Here is an 18,135-nt window from a genome sequence, read left to right on the forward strand (position 1 = left end):
AGCAATAGAGGGTCTGTGACCAGCAGGAAAACATCACTGTTTGTGAACAGCCTCATCCCACAGATAAACTATCCAGAATGAGAATGGACGTCAAAACAGCAGTTCTAACATCTGGTAAGACCCCCAACTTATCAAAGAAACTGGTCAAGTAGATGTAATGAACTCTTAGCAAGGGCGGAATGAGAGAGAGTGCATCTTAGAAATATTTTCAAAAGAAGGGTTTTCTAGATAATCCCTAATAAAATCTGAGCAGACTTTTCTGATTCAGCATGCAGCTAAATTTGCTCCTATCAAGGCAAATATTCTCAAGAAGCTTATACTTGAAAATAGTTAATTGAGAAATATTAATGACTCACATGAAAGAACATTAACCATAAAATTTGCATAAATATGCGTATCGGGTGAAAGTAAATATATTACAAACATAAGTGCAATTTAGTAAAAGGAATGAAGGAGGCTTGGGAACAGCAAGGTCAACGGAGCAGAGAAGCCATGGTGAGTTCCAGGGAGTAGATGAAGGCTGCCAGAAAGTTCTAGTCATGGTCACACATTCAGGGTGACATCACTGGGCTCAATGAGGGAGTGTAAGGTGACAGCACAATACGGGGCTTCTTATACTAATTCTTGCAAACCTATCAACTATGTGCAAGGAGACAAATATTTTAGAAATAGGGGAAAACACATCAATAGATACTGTGCTTTTTTATTATGATCCATTAAAAGCATTCCTGTCAATGTATATTGACAATATATATACAATGTAGTAATATACCACAGTGGTGCAATTGGCAAATTCCAGAAACCTAAAATTATTCTGTGAAGCGAACTGCAAGGGAAGAAAAAGATGAAGGAGAGACCTACAAATTAAAAAAATTTTAGGGGGACACTGGGTGGGCTTGTGACTCTTGACCCTGGGGTTGCAAGCTTGTACCCCACATTGGGGGTAGAAATTACTTTAAAAAAAGTTTAAAAAAACTTAAAAGATAATCAAACAAATGCAACATGAGGGCTTTATTTGGAACTGGTTCAAACAAACAAAAAATTATATGACGTTTATCAGACAACTGAAATTTGAACACTGGATATTTAATATCAAGGCATTATTATGAAATTCTTAGGTATGAACATGTATCCTGTTTTGCTAAAAAAACAATCCTTATCCTTGGGGTGCCTAGGTGCCTCAGTAGGTTAAGCATCCTACTTCGGCTCAGGTCACGAACTCATAGTTCGTGCGTCTGAGCCCTGAGTCAGGCTCTGTGCTGACAGCTCGGAGCCTGGAGCCTGCTTCGGATTCTGTGTCTCCCTCTCTCTCTGCTCCTCCCCTGCTCATACTCTGCATCTCTCTCCCTCTCTCTCAAAAATAAATAAACATTAAAAAAAAATCCTTATCCTCTACAGACGCATGTTGAATTATTTACGGATAAAATAATGCGATGGGTAGAATGGGAAGAGGATGGGAGCCAGATGAAACAAAGTTGGGCACAAGATGAATGTCAAAACTGTATGGTAAGTACAGGGGGTTTTAATATACTATCCTGTCCATTTTTCTTTATTTTAAAATTCCCTATAATGAAAGGTTTTTTGAAATCCCATGTTATACTAATAAATCCTATTAGTTGCACTAAATTTGACAGCAAAAGGTAAAATGTTAAAAAGGACAACTAGTCTGAGTATCTTCAGGCTCTAAATATTGAATTTTTAGTCTACATGACATTTTTAAAACAGCATTAAACATACATGGTTAATTACACTTCTTAGAATTGCTTAAGGAAACAATTAAGAGTGAACAAGAAAGGATAATCAAGACTATATAGATCACCGTATAAAAAATCAGATTAAATAAATTGTGGCATAAGAAAAACATTTGTCTATTTAAAAAGGTATCGTAGGAAAATATTTAGCAATACAAAAGCTGTTTTCAAGGTGGGGGCAAAACATGTTAAAATAATACATGTAGTAGAATCACACTTGTTACTTAAAAAAAGGAATGTGAGCATGGAAAAGGATATTCAGTAAGATTAATGGTCATCTTTTAATGAATGGGATTATGAGTTTGTCTCTAGCTTCTTTTTGTAAACAGTTTCAGAATTCTCTATCAAAACCAAGGCTTGTTTTTGTTATTTCAAAAATCACAGAAACATTATCATGAACGGATTAAACGATAAAAAGGTGTATTTTTTTGGTTTTATTCCAGCAGCACTGGCTTTACTAAACACACACACACACACACACACACACACACACACACACACACAACTACAATTAGTAGTTCTGAAACCAGAACTACAATGAACAATTAAGAACACTTCAGGAAGAAGCTGCTCGGACAGGAAACAATCACTATCTGAAAATTAAGTTCTCTCACAAGAGAAGCAAGGTCTCTTGGCCCACACCTGTTACGAACACACACTACCAGTGGCTTTGACTCCGGGTCCCTAGTTGTAAGAGCCAACAGTGTAAAGGCAAACATATTCTATCCAGGTTACGGTGCCATAGATCTGTGAACCCACTGAGAAACACCCAGACCCTGTTTTGGGCTCATGGTGAGAAAAAGGCTTGTTAAACAATTCGTTTCAGAGAGAGACAAACAGACACAGACAAATGACCTCTTACCCATTCACTCTCTGGGAGAGACAAAGAGCATCTCTCATTGGAATCTTAATGTTTCGGTCAGAAGTGACCAGGTCACTCACTGCTTTTGTTATCCAAGACGGCATCTAAGAATCTCACCTCATAGTCTTTCCGTGGAAGGATCTCATCCTCCTCCTCCTGGGTTTCTCCAAGAATGGTCTAGAAAAACAGATCCACAAAAGCAAGACTCTTTTAATGGTGAAAAGTAGAAAGAGACCGACGTATTTATGGAAATCTGTTGCTAATTTCCAAATCATCTCGAACTATTACCAAATGGGAACAAGACCTCAAAAAAACACTTTTGGAATAAGGGGGTGATGTGGGTGGCAATCTACAGTCCTCCAGCTGAGCCCTTTGTTTCTATTGATGTGTTCTTCAAATAACGGCTTTTGTCTTCAGGACACCTCAAAGATGTCCCTTGCCAGCTAAAGCGGGGTGGGGGAGGGGGAATCAGGTTCCATGTGACAATCTGAAAAAAGAAGGGGCCTGTCAACTCTGGGACACAGCAACTCAAGTCTTCCCAGGGTGCTTTGCAGAGGGAAGCTGGATTATCAGTGACCCAGAAAAGGTGAGGGATACGGTGGGAAACGGCTGGGGAAACTAAGCCAGCTGCTTGATAAGCACAAAGTCCAATGAAGGGGCTCATTCTGAAAATGCTCGTTTCATTCAAAACTCTTTTTCACACAGAAATAAAAGAAAACACGGATGGGACTAACTGGAGCGGGCCTGGATGTTCCCTCAGATTCCAGGGAGAGGTTATGAGAAAAGACCCCAGACTTGGGCCCGTCAGATGCTCCGAGAGCCTAGGATGCAGTGCCCAGGCCCCACCCGCTGCCACCTGAGGCCCCAGCTCGGCTCGGCCCCACCCCCGGCAACGCCTCTCGCCGTCCCTTGGCAACCGCCCCCTCCCCAGGCGGGCTCCGCCCGCTCCTTACCAGCTCCTCGGGGGTGCGGGTCTCACGCTCACCGCAGCAGCAGCACCACCTGCAGCAGCAGCACAGGGCCCCCCTGCACCCCGCCATCTCCCTCCTTTACTGCCACTCCGGAACCCTCCACCAACCCCCTCCCACCCAGAATCCGCGCTCCACGTGACTGGCCCCGACAGTGTCACGTGGCCCTCTCGAGCTTGGGACCGAGACAGGGAGTGGCTGCAGACGGGTGGGGCGAGGGCTCGCGTCACATGACGGTGGAGGTACCCCTTCCGAAGAGACCTCTGGGCGCGGCCATATTGGGGATGGAGCTTCCGGTCTCCGGTTCGGATGTTTTCCGCCCTCTCGTCCCGCCTCCCTCTGCAACCTGACACCTGCGCCGCGCCCCGCCCCCGCGCGCCCCGCCCCCTCCGCGAGCGCTCACACAGCAGTCACGCAGCTGCGGCGGGTGCGAGCGCTCTGAGTCACCCGCCAAGGGAGGGTGAGTGGAGGCGAGGCGTGGGGTCGCCGGGGAGGGGTATCTGGGATGTGGGGACCACCCACCGGGGGGCGGGAAGCGAGGGAGGCCTCTCGAGGTGGTGGGCTCCCGCTCCTCTGAATGCTCCCTCCGGGGTACCGGCTGTAACCTCCAATGGCTGCGAGCCCCAGTGACTTCCAACCCCGAAACGAAGACACATTTGCAGCCTCCGACCTGGAGGAGAGGCGGCCCTGAGACGGGGGCGGTGACCCGGACCCTCGGGACCGGGTCCGCGCCCCGCCCCCACCGTGACCCAGTGACCCGGTGTCTAGATTCGCGGTTTTGGAGCCACCCGGCTGCGGGAGGCGTTTTTCTGGCTCCAGCCTTTTAAACCTGCCTGCCAGCTGAGCACCTGCGGGCCGCTGGCACTGCCGTCTCCCGTGCCCACTGAGGCGAGCTCGGTACAGGTGTCCATCCTGGCCCTTCTGGGCGGGATGGGTTTTGCATTCGAGCACTGCACGGTGCTTGGCACAGATTAAGTCGAGGGGTCAGGAAAAGGCAGAGGGTTATTTTGAGAAGAGTGACAGCACCTGACCCGTTGGCGCTGACTGAGTGCTGGCTTTTATCATCGTGGGGATGCCACAGGCAGAATATTGGGCTCTGGTCTCAGGCCACTGAGAGGGAGGGGCAGGAGAGAAGACAGAACTGCGAACCCACAGTTCCAGCCCAGTGTTGGGTGCTATGGGAACCCAGCTTAAAATGGGCAAGTAGTGCTGGGAGGTAGAAGGTTGAAAGAAGGCAGGAACCTGGCACATTCTAGGAATGTGCAAGTCTTAATAAAGCAATGGAAGAGCAGGTAGTTTGTGGGTGCTTCTGCTTCCTTTCCCCTCTCCTGGTTCTGTTCCAGCAGTTAACGAGCCACTCTTTTGAATTGATGAGAAAGGCCAGCTAGACTCATCTTGACACTCTTCCCTTCTTCACTCACGTGGGCCATCCCTGCTGAGAAACCGGAGTTTTAGGATCAAAATGGGCATCCCTAGGGAGAAAACCATTGGTACGCGTGTTTTTACTCTGGTCCTGACTCCTTGACTTTGGACACACAAACTTATGTGTGTTTCGGGGGAGAGGAGCGGTGGACTTCATCAATTTCTCAGGAGTCTAGGACCCCCAAATAGTTAAGAACACTGGTTTAGCCATGGGTGGTCCCTGAAAAGATGAACTTGGCCTGGTTATCCTCTGATGCCCCAAGTCACCACACATTGGGTTTTCACTACTAAAAATGTATGTTTGCACATTGCCTTACAAGAGTAGTGTTCGGTTTTGTTTTTAAGAATTTGTCTTGTTACCCTTCCCCCTCCCCCCCCCAAAAAAAATCAGCTAGTGACACCATGCCCTCTGTTGGCCTGTCTGTGGTTGCCATGGTTCAGGGCTTCCTGTGTGGTGGCTGTGCAGTCACTGTAATTACTTTAACTGACCTCAGTGGCGTGTGTAAGAACAGCCTGGAAGGCAGGCACAGACGGGACAGCTTTTGTTCTGAGTTGGACGCAGATTCGTGCCCTTACTGAATCTGGCTCTGGTTTCCTTGCGGAAGCTAATCCGTGTCAAGTTCTAAGCCATGACGCGGTATTTTTTTGGAGTCGCGTGAACTCAGGAGAAATCTGTGTGCCTTGTCATGCCCACACTCTTCCATCCTGCGTGCACACAAACCATTCCAAGTAACAGGAGATGTTTCAGGCAGGGCCACGCTGAGCTCTGCCTTCTTGGGAGAGTGATCCAGTGACCCTGAACGTCTGTTGGCCTCATCTCCACCAGCCCCTGCAGGCTGGAGTCAACAGCCCCCTCCTTCCATCCGGAGCCCTCCCTCTCTGCCTGGAAGCCTTGTCCCCGCCCCCTTGCGCAGGGCCCCAGCTGTAGCTCTGGGCTCTTCCCTTGTCACAGCTCCCTCCGCCCAGAAGCGCACACACGCGCCTGCCTCCGAGAAGGTTCCTCCTGTTTCTTCCCCACCCACTCTGGGTCTGCGCTGGCGGAGATGGACCATCCAACACCCAAGGTCCTTCTAGCCAGGCCCCGCTGCCCCTCCCTACGAATGTGGGCTTTGGAGGTCGGCAGCGGGAGGTTCTCAGTGCCACCCTCTATCAGGTAGCTGTCACCAAGATCCACGGGCTGAAAGAGCGAGTTCCTGTGCCGGGTGGGGGCTGGTTTATTTAGAGCCAGGCAGCCGTGGAGGGCGAAGCTTTGAGTGAAGCAGTATAGACAGTCATAGGTGTGGTGTGTGCAGCACTGGGTGGGGCCACCGTCACCCTTACCCTCACCAGCCTTCTTCCTGCGTGGAAATGTGGCATCTCGCATTTGACCCTGCCACTCCGGGACTTGGCTGCCCACCCCCTGACGCTCCTGCCCCCCGCCCTGTGCAGCAGGAACCCGGCCATGGTGAACGAACCCAGAGGGGATGGTGGCCCCACGCCCCGCTCAGAGGGCAGCAGCAGTGGCAGCGAGAGCTCGAAGGACAGTTCGAGATGTTCCACGCCGGGGCTGGACCCCGAGCGCCACGACAGACTCAGGGAGAAGATGAGGCGGAGGATGGAATCTGGTGACAAGTGGTTCTCCCTAGAATTCTTCCCTCCTCGGACAGCTCAGGGAGCCGTCAATCTTATCTCGAGGTGAGCTGATGTCCTTAGGAAATTGAGACCAATGAGGGGGGTGTGGGAGGCAAACCGCGGCAGGCAGTCCGGTGTCAGGGCCACACTTTGACCCGGCAGAGGAAGGCAGCCAGAGGGAGTGGAAAAGAGCGGGGGAGATCATCTGAGCCGCACCTTCTCAGCTGTCAGGAAAAGTCCCTGCAAGCAGTCTGGAATTTTTAGACACCCAGTGCAACGGGTTAAAAATGCTCCTTCTCTCAGACCGCATTCTTTGGTGGAACTTGGGGCTGGCGCAGGAATACAGTTTAGGAAGTCGTAAAGCAGCGGTTTGGAGAACATTTTCTGCAAGTTAGGAATTCGACTTACGCCTCTTGAAATCTAGAAATGCCAAATGAATTCTGTTAGCACATTATGAATTGCAGTTCCTTTTTTTTTTTTTAAAGTGTCTGCTTTTTTTGGTTACCATTTGCGTTTTTCACATGTGGCTCTCAAGGTTCCAAGGTTTAAAGGCACAGGGATGTTTAAATAGCACGTTCTAGCTCATGCGCACGTGCACACCTGTGGCTCTTGAGTCTCTCAGGAACTGTGGCCTTGTTCCCTGAGGCCGCTGGCTGCTGCACCGCAGCCGGGAGGCAGCATGAAAGAAACCTGTGTCTGCTGACCCTCTTTTTGCCCTGTTCCTAGAGCGACCCCCTGCTTGCCGCTCTGAGAGTTCCCCAAACCTCTGACCATCAAAATGTCTTAGCTCACCCGAGATAGGGTGCAAGCACTTTGAAAAGGCTGATGTACTGCTCTCCACAAAAGGGTTGCCTTGTTGTTATAAGTTGTCTTTACAATCATCATCATCACAGAAGCTCACACCGACTGAGTGTTCAGTGTGTACCAAGCACTGTTTTAAGAGCTGTGGGACCGTCTATGGTAATACTTCCATAGCGTTATTCCGAAGTAGGTACTGTTCTTTGCCACGTTTTTGCAATGAAGAGACAGGCTCAGAAAGTTAAAGTAATTCTCCCAGGATCACACAGCTACTAAAGTAGCAAAGCCAGCAGGAGATGAATGTGGGTGGTCTGATCACATGTGATATTTCCCTAACCCCCTGGACCCAGGGGAAGGTAGTGAAGGGTGGTGTGTTCTCAGGAGCCCCTCTTCAGAAAGAAATTCCATACAGGTTTGATCGGATGGGGGCAGGTGGCCCCCTCTTCATAGATGTGACCTGGCACCCAGCAGGGGACCCTGGCTCGGACAAGGAGACCTCCTCCATGGTGATCGCCAGCACTGCTGTGAACTACTGTGGCCTGGAGACCATCCTGCACATGACCTGCTGCTGCCAGAGCCGGGAACAGATCACAGGCTATCTGCACAAGGCCAAGCGGCTGGGCCTGAAGAACATCTTGGCCTTGAGGGGAGGTGTGGAGCCGGCACTCTGCTCTCTGAGATCTTGCTTCCTCGAAGGCCTCTTCTGTCCCTGGGACAGGCCTTTGCTTTTCTCTGAGTCCCGCACTGAGCACACTCAGTTCCCTCCCTGCCGGTAGTGTCAGTAGGCCTTGTGGGTAGTGAGCACTGTGGGTCCCGCATAAATGGAGCCACTTATTGACCCTGGCGTAGTTGAGTCAGGAAGCAGCCTGTGCCTGATAACCCTCTGTCCTGGCTACACACAGCTGGCTGTCCCCGCCCTGGGCCCCATCAAAGAGCATGCTTCTGGCATTAGTCATGGGGATGAGACAGCCTCTGATGCCCCTGGTACCTGTTGTCCCACCCAAGTATAGGAAGAAGGAGCCGGATAGGTGGGATCCTGTGGCCTCATACTCTCCACAAGAACTTGCTTGAGTAGAAATTGTCCCGGGAGGCAAGAAAGGATCTCAGATGCTCCAGGCTAACCTAAGAGCTGCAGCTGCCCCCTGTTTAGCACAGCCAGCACTTTGCCCGCAGAGTTGGTGCTCCGTAAGTGTTTGGCAAGATGGCCACCGTCTTCCTGGCCACCATTTGCCAAGTGCCATGCTGGGAGGAGGGGACACACACCCTGGAGAAAATCAAGGCTCTACGTCTGAGGAGCTCGCGGCCCAAGTGTGGGGTGGAGAGAAGGAACACAAAGGCTGCCTGGAGGGTGGGTGAGACCCAATGACTGTGACCTCTGCCACCCCTGCAGACCCCGTGGGTGACCAGTGGGAAGAGGAGGAAGGAGGCTTCAGCTATGCTGCAGACTTGGTGAGGCACATCCGAAGTGAGTTTGGCGACTACTTTGATGTTTGCGTAGCAGGTGAGTGGCTGGGCCTTCCCAGTGCATGGGGACAGAGGAGGGAAGGAATGACACACCAGAGAGCACAGAAGGCCTGCCAGCACTCAGTTCAGGACCCGATAACCCAGGGTGCCATGGGCCTGAGCCTGTGCCAGGTGAGGGAGGCTCAGGGGTGCATCACACAATGCCCTTGCTCTCATTGTCATCCGCTACCTGCCAGGCTGCCCCACCCTTTGAATTTTTATTCCTCTGCCTTTTTGCGCTCTTAGCTTGCTTCCTAGTTCTATTCTTATTCTTTAAACATAAAGGGATGTTTATTAAGATGGGGGGCCCAAGGAATCTCAGAACCCCAGTCGGGAAATGGCATCTGACCTCACTAGGCACTGGATCAGAAAGCAGTCAGAAACCAAGGCCTCCCTCATTCTGTCTTGAGCCACATAGTAACCCTCCTCCCCATCTCTGCCTCCCACTGCACGTTTGCTCCATGCTTCTGATAGAACTGATGGGTCTGCTTTTGCACACACGTGACCAACTGCCAGCTCCTAAGTGTATGTGATCACTTCCAGCCAACGGTCCAGACTGATTGACAGGTCTCAGTATCAGTTCTGAATTCTCAGGAGAGAACATTGGATCAGCTCAGCTCCAGTTCTGTGGGCTACAGCCAAGAGGCAAGGTTCACTTGCTAGACATGGCCTTCCCTCTTACCCCTGCCTACTGGGATTGGGCCTCAGCTTCTCAAATCAGGGCTTGGGTATGTTGAGGCAACATGTGCCAGGGATGCAAGAAGTCCGGGGATTGATGTGACATATCATTTTGGCATGACAATTTTTCTGAAACAATTTTTTGGGAAAATCATATCATTTTTATATTAAAACAAACATAGCCACATTCTGAAGTAGCATGTCAAAGTGACCTGAGTTTTTAAATTTTTTTTAACATTTATTCATTTTTGAGAGAGAGATAGACTACGAGTCGGGGAGGGGCAGAGAGAGAGACACACACAGAATCCGAAGCAGGCTCCAGGCTCCGAGCCATCAGCCCAGAGCCCGACACAGGGTTTAAACCCACAAATGGTGAGATCATGACCTGAACTGAAGTTGGACGCTTAACCGACTGAGCCACCCAGGCGCCCTGAAAGTGACCTGATTTTTAAAAAGTAAGCCATGTGGCTTCAAGGCAGTTAGTTGTTGCCTATGGCTTTGAGCTTTAGTCCTAAGCTCCCATGTACATATCCGCTCTTCACAGTCAACAGCCACGTTTAGGTGAGTCTAGGAGGCCCTGATGAGGAGTTAGGCATATGGTGGACATTTCTACCTGTTCATGTATCAACTGCCCACACTGGCCACCCTTTGGTCAGTTAATTGAGGAACATGCTCATGTGTAGTAGGCATTACATGGGTAGAGATTGACTGAGCTGTGAGCTTTCGGGTGCTGAGGGGTCTGGTGCTTTGCCTGTCTTAAAGAGAGTGAGAAGGCTTATTCTAGGGTAGGAAAACACCAAATTGGGGCTATAACAGAAAATAGAGTAAATGGAGCAAAATCTAAATGTAAGCACATGCTACATTTGGTGATGTTGAGGATTTATAGCTGTAGTTATAAATAGCCGTTAAAACATCCTTATTTTTGAAATTCCTGCTGAATAAATAGCCTTGTTATTGAAAGTGAAATTATGGTGCTCAGTCCTCCCATGTTTCACCCCTTGAAAGAAGAGTTTTTATATTCATTTTTGATGACTTGCAGTTTCCTCAGAACAAAACTGCCTTATCACAGCAAAGCAGGCTTGCTCGCCAGCAGCCTGGCTTAGGGTCCTGCCCAGGGCTGAGGCTGAGGAAGCCAGCACTCCCCTATACTGTCATCTTTTTTTTAAAGATTTAACGTATTTTTTAAATACTTTTTATTGATTTTTGAGAGAGAGAGCATGAGCAGGGGAGGGGCAGAGAGGAAGGGAGAGAGAGAATCTCAAGCAGGCTCCAAACTGTCAGCACAGAGCCTGACACCAGGCTCTATCTCAGGAGCCTTATGATCATGACCTGAGCTGAAATCAAGAGTCATACACTTAACCCACTAAGCCACTGAGGCGCCTCTCACCAAGACATAATTTAACTTTGGTGATATCTGGGGCTCATCGTCAAGAAGGCAGAGAAGCAGCAGGATTTAGCCAAAAAAGAAAAAAAAATTTAATATAAAAAGACCAGAGTCAGGAGTGTGCATGCACTTCTTGTTCAGATTCTGCTTCCCGAAGCTGTGCACCCACGGGCAGGGCATTCTTCTGTGGGCATCTTTTCACTGGACAGTTCTCCTTTCCTCTGGCTTGATCCCTTTTAGAGATTGGAGATGGGCTTAATCCCTGTTGGAGATCTTGGACTTCATGATACTGTTCTTATTACTTTTGAGTAATAAGTTTTCAAATTTCTGTAACAAAAGGTTAAAAATAAGGGCACCTGGGTGGCTCTGTCTGTTGAGCATCCAACTCTTGGTTTTGGTTCAGGTCATGATCTGAGGGTCATGGGATTGAGCCCTGTGTTGTGCTCTGTGCTGAGTGTGCTTGAGATTTTCTCTTTCTCCCTCTCTCTCTCCCTCTCTCTTCCTCTCTCTCTGTCTCTCTCTCTCTCCCTCTGCCCTCTCCCCTGTAGCTTCATTAAGGCCTACCATCATCCTTTGCAGGCAGAGTGGCTCAGGGAAGCAGTCACAGAGTTCCTGGAGCTAGGGAGGAGCCTAGGTGACATGTGGTCCCGCCTCCCAGGCAGTTCTGGAATCCCATCTTCTGCCTCCCCAGCAGCCCCAGGCTTCACCTCCAGTAGTTTGTTACCTGGTGGGGCTGCTCGCTGGGACTGATCCTGGCTCTGTTATCAGAAGCGACACAGATTATGACTGATAAGAACCTTGCTGAAGGTGAATCCCTTCTCCCCCACGTGACCGACAGACCATTGGGCTCTTGGAGGTAGTTACGGAACTCTCTCCATTCTTTCCTTCGGTTGGAACATCTCCACTTTCTTCCACGCTTCCCCCTGTGTGACGTGGCTTCTAACTTTCACTCTTTGGGATCCCAGCATAATTTTGATATGAAATGAATCCACTGCCCAGACCCCAGATGCTGCCCAACCCGCGTTCTATGTGGCATTTCCTCTCTTCTGTGGCCACAAAGCACAGGTCTCGTTTGCCTGGCTGGTGGCAGGGGGCATGAGGCAGGTTAGGGAGCTGTCCCCCACAACTCTTGGCTGGGTGGCCATAGGCCACCTCTCACCGAGGGTCATGTCTGGAGTGAGAGGGGCATCATTGTGAGCTCAGCCACTTGACCATTCCGGCCCATCGGTGCCACGGTATCACAGGGGACGCGTCCAGAACCCCCAAGGCAGAGAACTCTGGGTTCCCAGCTTTCCACCGGTCTCTTCATCACTCACCTTGAGCAGGTGGGAGCCAGCCTCTCCCTACTGTCATCCCTATCGGCAGGTTACCCCAAAGGCCACCCCGACGCAGGGAGCTTTGAGGCCGACCTGAAGTACTTGAAGGAGAAGGTATCCGCAGGAGCCGACTTCATCATCACCCAGCTTTTCTTTGAGGCTGACACATTCTTCCACTTTGTTAAGGCTTGCAGCGAGATAGGCATTACCTGCCCCATCCTCCCCGGAATCTTTCCTATTCAGGTGAGGGTCCCAGGAGGGCTATTCTAGCACAGGCCAGGGCCCTGGGGTGAAATGCCAAGTTCATGATGAAGTGCTTTTGATGCTCATTAGATTTCCCTTCTGATGGATGCTCCAGTCCTTGGAAAAGGCCACCCCGTTTTGATGACCTCTAATCCCCCCTCCTCGGAAACAGCAGCAGGGTCTGTTGGGGGGTCTTACTGACAAGTGTCACTAAGAGGGATTATAACCGTCATTATAAATCTTGATTAAGTCAGTGATTCCCAAACTGGGCTGTTATCAGAATCATTTGAAAAGCTTTTTCAAAACCTACATTTCCAAATCCCATGCCTAGAGGTTCTGATTTAATAGATCGGAGGTAGGACCTGGGAACTCGCATATTACTTCTTAAGTTTTACCGGCGGTGCTGATGATCAGTGCGCCTTAGGAACCACTGGCCTTGATGCCCACCGTGTGATCAGTAAAGACACCTAGGGGCACAAGGGCTGGCTCGGTCCGAGGCCAGGAAGGCCGTGGGCAGCTGGTGTGCTCTGGAATGGAAGAGGCAGGACAAGGCGAGGGTCCTTGTACCATCCGGTCTGCCTTTCCTGAGTCAGGAGGCCTGGCAAGGGATGGGAAGGGCCGTAAGTACCTCGGGGGAGAGACAGGCCGGGGGATGGCACCCACGGCCCCCTGTGTCTCGACAGGGTTACCACTCCCTTCGGCAGCTTGTGAAACTATCCAAGCTGCAGGTGCCGCAGCGGATCAAGGACGTGATCGAGCCGATCAAAGACAATGACGCGGCCATCCGCAACTACGGCATCGAGCAGGCTGTGAGCCTGTGCCAGGAGCTTCTGACCAGTGGCTTGGTGCCAGGCCTCCACTTCTACACCCTCAACCGAGAGGTGGCCACCATGGAGGTGCTGAAGCGCCTGGGCATGTGGATTGAGGACCCCAGGTGAAGCCAGCAGCCCCCAGTTCAGGCCCGGGAGCCGCAGAGGCAGGTCGGATGGGTGGGGAAGTCAGAAGTCACAGAATGAGCATGGCCTCATGGTGCAGGCCACCACAGCCGTACAGAGGGAGGCCTCCCCTGGCTAGCAGCACATCCAGGGTTCTGTCTCGGGGGGAAGTCCATGCACAGAGTCAGATCAGAGGTCCCCCATCAGCTCGGTGGCGTGCCCCTCTTCCCTGCGTCCTCTGGCCAGTCGCTTATTCGTTCGGGTCTCCGTTCTCCCCCAGGCGTCCACTGCCCTGGGCTATCAGTGCCCACCCCAAGCGCCGGGAGGAAGATGTGCGTCCCATCTTCTGGGCATCCAGACCGAAGAGTTACATCTACCGCACCCAGGAGTGGGATGAGTTCCCCAACGGCCGCTGGTGAGTGCCTGCCCGGACCCCAGAGCAAGTGCAAGTGCAAGTGCGCCCTGTTTCTTGGGAGGGAGGTGGAGGGAGTTTGCCTGCTTCTCTGCTTGCTTTTTGGGAGCAGCCAGGGACAGGATTCACAAGAACGCCCCCTGGCCGGTGGGGGCGCCTGTCCCTCCATCAGGAGCACCGGATCAGGAGTGTGCCTTGCCCTCTGGGTGCTTCCCTTGCCAGGGGCAATTCCTCCTCTCCAGCCTTCGGGGAGCTGAAGGACTACTACCTCTTCTACCTGACGAGCAAGTCCCCGAGGGAGGAGCTGCTGAAGATGTGGGGGGAGGAGCTGACCAGCGAAGAAAGCGTCTTCGAAGTCTTTGCCTGCTACCTCTCGGGAGAGCCCAACCAGAGTGGCTATAAGGTGAGGGCCGCCGGGGCAGGGTCCCCCGTTACGTCCCCTGCCCCGTCTCCCTGTGGGCCAGGCATCGGGGCTGGGACTCAGGGCATGGCCCCCGCTCACCTAAGCCTCACCTCTCTCTGGACGCAGCACCTCAGCCGAGGGAAGGGTGAGCTGGGAAGTTCCCGCCCGGGGTGCCTGGAAGGGCTTACGGAGGCACAAACCGGCGCAGCCCTCGAGAGGGAGGACCCGGGCTGGCAGGTGTGACCGCCACCCCAGCCCGGCTCGCCCTCTCTCCCAGGTGACTTGCCTGCCCTGGAATGACGAGCCCTTGGCAGCCGAGACCAGCCTGATGAAGGAGGAGCTGCTGCGAGTGAACCGGCAAGGCATCCTCACCATCAATTCCCAGCCCAACATCAACGGGAAGCCGTCCTCCGACCCCATTGTGGGCTGGGGCCCCAGCGGGGGCTATGTCTTCCAGAAGGTGTGGCAGGGACGGGCGGGGCTTCCCCACCCTGGCCGGCACCCCGGGGTTCCCCAGAGCCAGGGACAAAGAAGCCTTCCTCGTTATTCTGAGGCAGAGCAAACAGGAGTTCATGCTCTATGTCAGGCAGACCCAGGCAGGCAGTTCGCTTGTCCACTCTGAGCCTCAGCTGCCTCTTCTGCAAAATGGGGGTAGATCATACCACATTCTGGGGCGGGAACGTGACAAAGCACGGGAAATGCTTCGCACGTGGGAAGCACGTGGGAAGCGTTCACTAAACGGAACTGTCACTGGTCTCCTGCATTGGTACCCGTCTGTAGAAAGGAGCGCTAGACTTAAAATTACGTCATAAACTAGAGCTCGCGGGCTCTGGGGTTTGAAAGACATGGGTTGGAGCACGAGGTCTGTTGTTTACCTTCAGTGCAGCCAAGTTGCTCAGCATCTCTGCATCTGGTTTCCCCCTGCGTGAAAGGGGGATAATAGTGCCCCAGCTCAATCCCGGACAGGAAGCTGGTGTTCAAGACGCCCTCGCTGTCAGTGTTACCATCAGGGAGCGGGGAGGGTGGGAGGGTCAGGCTTCTCCCATGTGTCAGCTTGTCAAGCCGGGCCTCCCGTCCGGTTTCTGAGATGGCTTCTCCGTGGAACCTTCCCTAGTGGGAAGAAGGGCGGCCGGTGTCCCTCGGACCTGTCCGGACTCAGACACCTCACTACCTGCCCCTCTTCCCCTCGCCCGTATTCATGATATGAGCCACGTGGCCACACTAACCCGGTGCCTCAAGTCCTGCCGCACAGGTGGGCGTGGTCGCCTCTCTGGGACGGTCTGGGGGGCCAGTGTCCGCTGTCTCCAAGCAGCACACGGAGCGGGTGGGGCGAGGCCCGAGGCTGACCCACACGCTCTCCCGCAGGCCTACCTGGAGTTTTTCACTTCCCGTGAGACCGTGGGGGCGCTCCTGCAGGTGCTGAAGAAGTATGAGCTCCGGGTTAATTACCACATTGTGGATGTGAAGGTAGGCCAGCTCCTGGGGTGTAGACAGCGCTCAGGAGGCCCAGAGACCCCGGGGGCCGACAGCACCGTGCTTACCCCTCCACTCAGTGAGCACCGAGCCCTGCCATGCGTGGTGGAAACCGATGCACGTACCCAGAACCCTCAGCTCAGAGAGCCTGCAGCCTAGCGAGGGGGCCAGTCAGTGGGTAATCACAAATCCAGTTGCACTTTCAACAGTAAAGCTCAGCATGGGATGCTGGGGACCCAGGGCAGGGACATCTAACCTGGGCAGTCAGGGAAGGCTTGGGGGGGGGCCCTGTGTGGCCGCACTCTCTGAGGACAAGAAGGACTTCACAGGGAAAGGGCAGAGGGTGTGCGAAGGCAGCGTCTGCACAGCCCGCGGAGATGCTGCTGAATGAGGCCACAGTCAGGCTGAAGTACTGACTGTCCTGCTTGGAATTTGGGTTTTCCCCTAAAGGCAGGAGGGAGCCTTTCCCAGCAGTGGTGGCTTGGCTCCGTGCTTCGTCGTAGGCAGGTCCCCGCGGACAGTGGTGTGGATGAGGCCAAAGGAAGGGTAGGATCAGAGGCCCTGTGGCAGTCCGCGTCGCAAAGACAAGCCTGGCTGGGCAGCCACGAGGGGACAGATTGCAGAGGAGCCAGCAGGAGCCACCGGATGTGGGGGATGGGATGTGGGGGGAGTGGAGGAAGGCAGCGGTCAGCCTGTGCCCTTTCACAGAGTGCCAGAGCTGGGGGGCGGAGAGGGGATGGAACAGAGCGCACTCTGGTGGGTTGGGTGGGCTGGGTGGGCTGGGTTCTCGGGCACCGGACGGACTGCAGAGGTCTGTGCCCAGGTCTGTTCTGATCCCCCGCCCCACCCCGCCCCACCCCCTGCCGTCAGGGTGAAAACATCACCAACGCCCCCGAGCTGCAGCCCAACGCGGTCACTTGGGGCATCTTCCCCGGGCGAGAAATCGTCCAGCCTACAGTGGTGGATCCCGTCAGCTTCATGTTCTGGAAGGTGAGGGGGCAGGGAGCGGGCCCGCCCTGCCCACCTGGCACGCCTTAGGCTGGCGGTGTCAGTACCAGGGTCAGCGCGGGGCTGGTGGGCTCCCCCTTCCTGGCTGTGCCTGACTCTGCCTCGAGGTGCTGATTTCTGGGCTGGGGGGTGGGAGGGGACACCGGCAGCGGGCCTTGTTCTGGTCCAGGAAATGTCCTGTTGTGCATCATGGAGGCCCTTGGGGCGCTGAGCACGGAGCCCTGACCTGCGGCTGTTGCCCTGGCCCGTGTCTCCGTGTGTCTGTGCGCGTGCTTGCCTGTGTGTCCGTGTGTGTGCGCGTGCCCGTGCGTGCAGGATGAAGCCTTTGCCCTGTGGATCGAGCAGTGGGGCAAGCTGTATGAGGAGGAGTCCCCGTCCCGCATGATCATCCAGTACATCCACGACAACTACTTCCTGGTCAACCTGGTCGACAACGAGTTTCCGCTGGACAACTGCCTGTGGCAAGTGGTGGAAGACACATTTGAGCTTCTCAACAGGCCCGGGCCAGAGCAGGAGACGGAGACTCTGTGATCTGTGCCCTGATGGCCTTAGCTTGAGGCCACTGGGTCCTGCCGTCCTCCTCCCCGGTCCTGGTTTTCCTGGGGACCCGTCTTCTCCGTTTTCTCCCCGAGCCCTGGCCTCCACCCCTCACACGGTGATGGCAGCTAGACTGGTGTGGGGCTCGCGGGCTCTGGCTGGACCGGAGTCCGCCCCATATCGGAGCCTGGTGTTCGAGGCTCAGCCTGGTGCTCTTTGGTGAGGAGCACCCCCATCGTGCAGAGGACCGAGATGGGTGGAACAGCCTCCTCCCTGAGAAGGAGAGGGGATAGTTGTTGCTGACTGAGCCCTTGAACCAGGGCAGCTCCTGGGAGCCGGCCCTGGGGCTGCCAGTGACCTTGCACTTGGCACCCACCAAGACGGCAAAGTGAACCCGGGTAGCAGGCGCTGGCGGCGCTGCAGAAGAGATGCAGCAGAGCGAGGGTGCCGCGCCCGTGTCTCGGAAATGTTGGCTGCTGGGCACTTACCTGCTCGTGCCACCTGCCCTGCCCACCTGCCTGCGTCCCAGGCCTCTGGACAGGCCTGGGCCTGACGTGACAGTGCAGGCATTCCTTGCCAGCATCCTGCGAGCCCACTGGGCTTTCACCTTTCTACAAGGCTGCTTTTTGAAAGAGCCGTTTCTATGTTCTGGGGGCTCCAGACGGAAAGCGTCTCTGAAAGACTAAAGGCATCTGAACCCTTCTACTTGGTGGAGCCCTTGGCCTTCCCTCCCTTGACTCCCACCCCGGCCTGTAGAGCCATACCCTGTCCGTTACCGTCAAGGGCAAAGATAAGGCTCCATTGAGCAGGACTTATTTCTTCCTGGCTAAT

The 18,135-nt window shown here is 53.4% G+C and overlaps 2 protein-coding genes across 7 annotated transcripts in view; one reads left to right on the forward strand and one right to left on the reverse strand.

Moving 5' to 3' along the window:
• The window catches only part of CLCN6 (chloride voltage-gated channel 6), a 33,365-nt gene extending 29,688 nt beyond the window's left edge, over positions 1 to 3,677 (reverse strand). For both annotated transcript variants that reach the window (XR_005528872.1, XM_039234981.1), the window contains exons 1-2: positions 3,567 to 3,677; positions 2,731 to 2,790 (exon numbers count right to left, since the gene is read on the reverse strand). Coding sequence is in view for 1 of the 2 variants with exons in the window: in XM_039234981.1 (XP_039090912.1) it covers positions 2,731 to 2,790; positions 3,567 to 3,653 (147 nt within the window). In the remaining variant the exon portion in view is untranslated. The remainder of the gene's footprint in view (positions 1 to 2,730; positions 2,791 to 3,566) is intronic.
• Positions 3,678 to 3,987: 310 nt separating this feature from the next.
• Positions 3,988 to 18,115, forward strand: MTHFR (methylenetetrahydrofolate reductase). Of its 5 annotated transcripts, none has more exons than XM_039234958.1 (12): positions 3,988 to 4,041; positions 6,435 to 6,677; positions 7,825 to 8,063; positions 8,803 to 8,913; positions 12,343 to 12,536; positions 13,220 to 13,470; positions 13,752 to 13,886; positions 14,106 to 14,286; positions 14,564 to 14,746; positions 15,652 to 15,753; positions 16,630 to 16,749; positions 17,083 to 18,115. In XM_039234958.1, the coding sequence occupies exons 2-12, from the start codon at positions 6,445 to 6,447 to the stop codon at positions 17,296 to 17,298; spliced, it is 1,965 nt and encodes a 654-aa protein (XP_039090889.1). In that variant the 5' UTR covers positions 3,988 to 4,041; positions 6,435 to 6,444; the 3' UTR covers positions 17,299 to 18,115. The 5 variants fall into 5 exon arrangements, with proteins under 5 accessions (XP_039090889.1, XP_039090888.1, XP_039090884.1 ...); XM_039234957.1 differs by having other exon boundaries at positions 3,990 to 4,041; positions 6,432 to 6,677; XM_039234953.1 differs by lacking the exon at positions 3,988 to 4,041 and adding an exon at positions 5,994 to 6,156 and having other exon boundaries at positions 6,432 to 6,677.
• Positions 18,116 to 18,135: the final 20 nt, after the last annotated feature.

This window comes from Hyaena hyaena, unplaced genomic scaffold, assembly GCF_003009895.1.
Source record: "Hyaena hyaena isolate Hyena2069 unplaced genomic scaffold, ASM300989v1 scaffold_94, whole genome shotgun sequence".
Classification (NCBI taxonomy): Eukaryota; Metazoa; Chordata; class Mammalia; order Carnivora; family Hyaenidae; genus Hyaena; species Hyaena hyaena.

What these genes read in the sequence shown, in the direction of transcription:
- MTHFR (XM_039234953.1), top strand. Translation starts at nt 6,047, where the DNA reads ATGGACCATCCAACACCCAAGGTCCTTCTAGCCAGGCCCCGCTGCCCC. An exon ending in GCCGTCAATCTTATCTCGAG is followed by an intron (nt 6,678 to 7,824) that starts GTGAGCTGATGT and finishes AATTCCATACAG; the next exon opens with GTTTGATCGGATGGGGGCAG. An exon ending in CATCTTGGCCTTGAGGGGAG is followed by an intron (nt 8,064 to 8,802) that starts GTGTGGAGCCGG and finishes CCACCCCTGCAG; the next exon opens with ACCCCGTGGGTGACCAGTGG.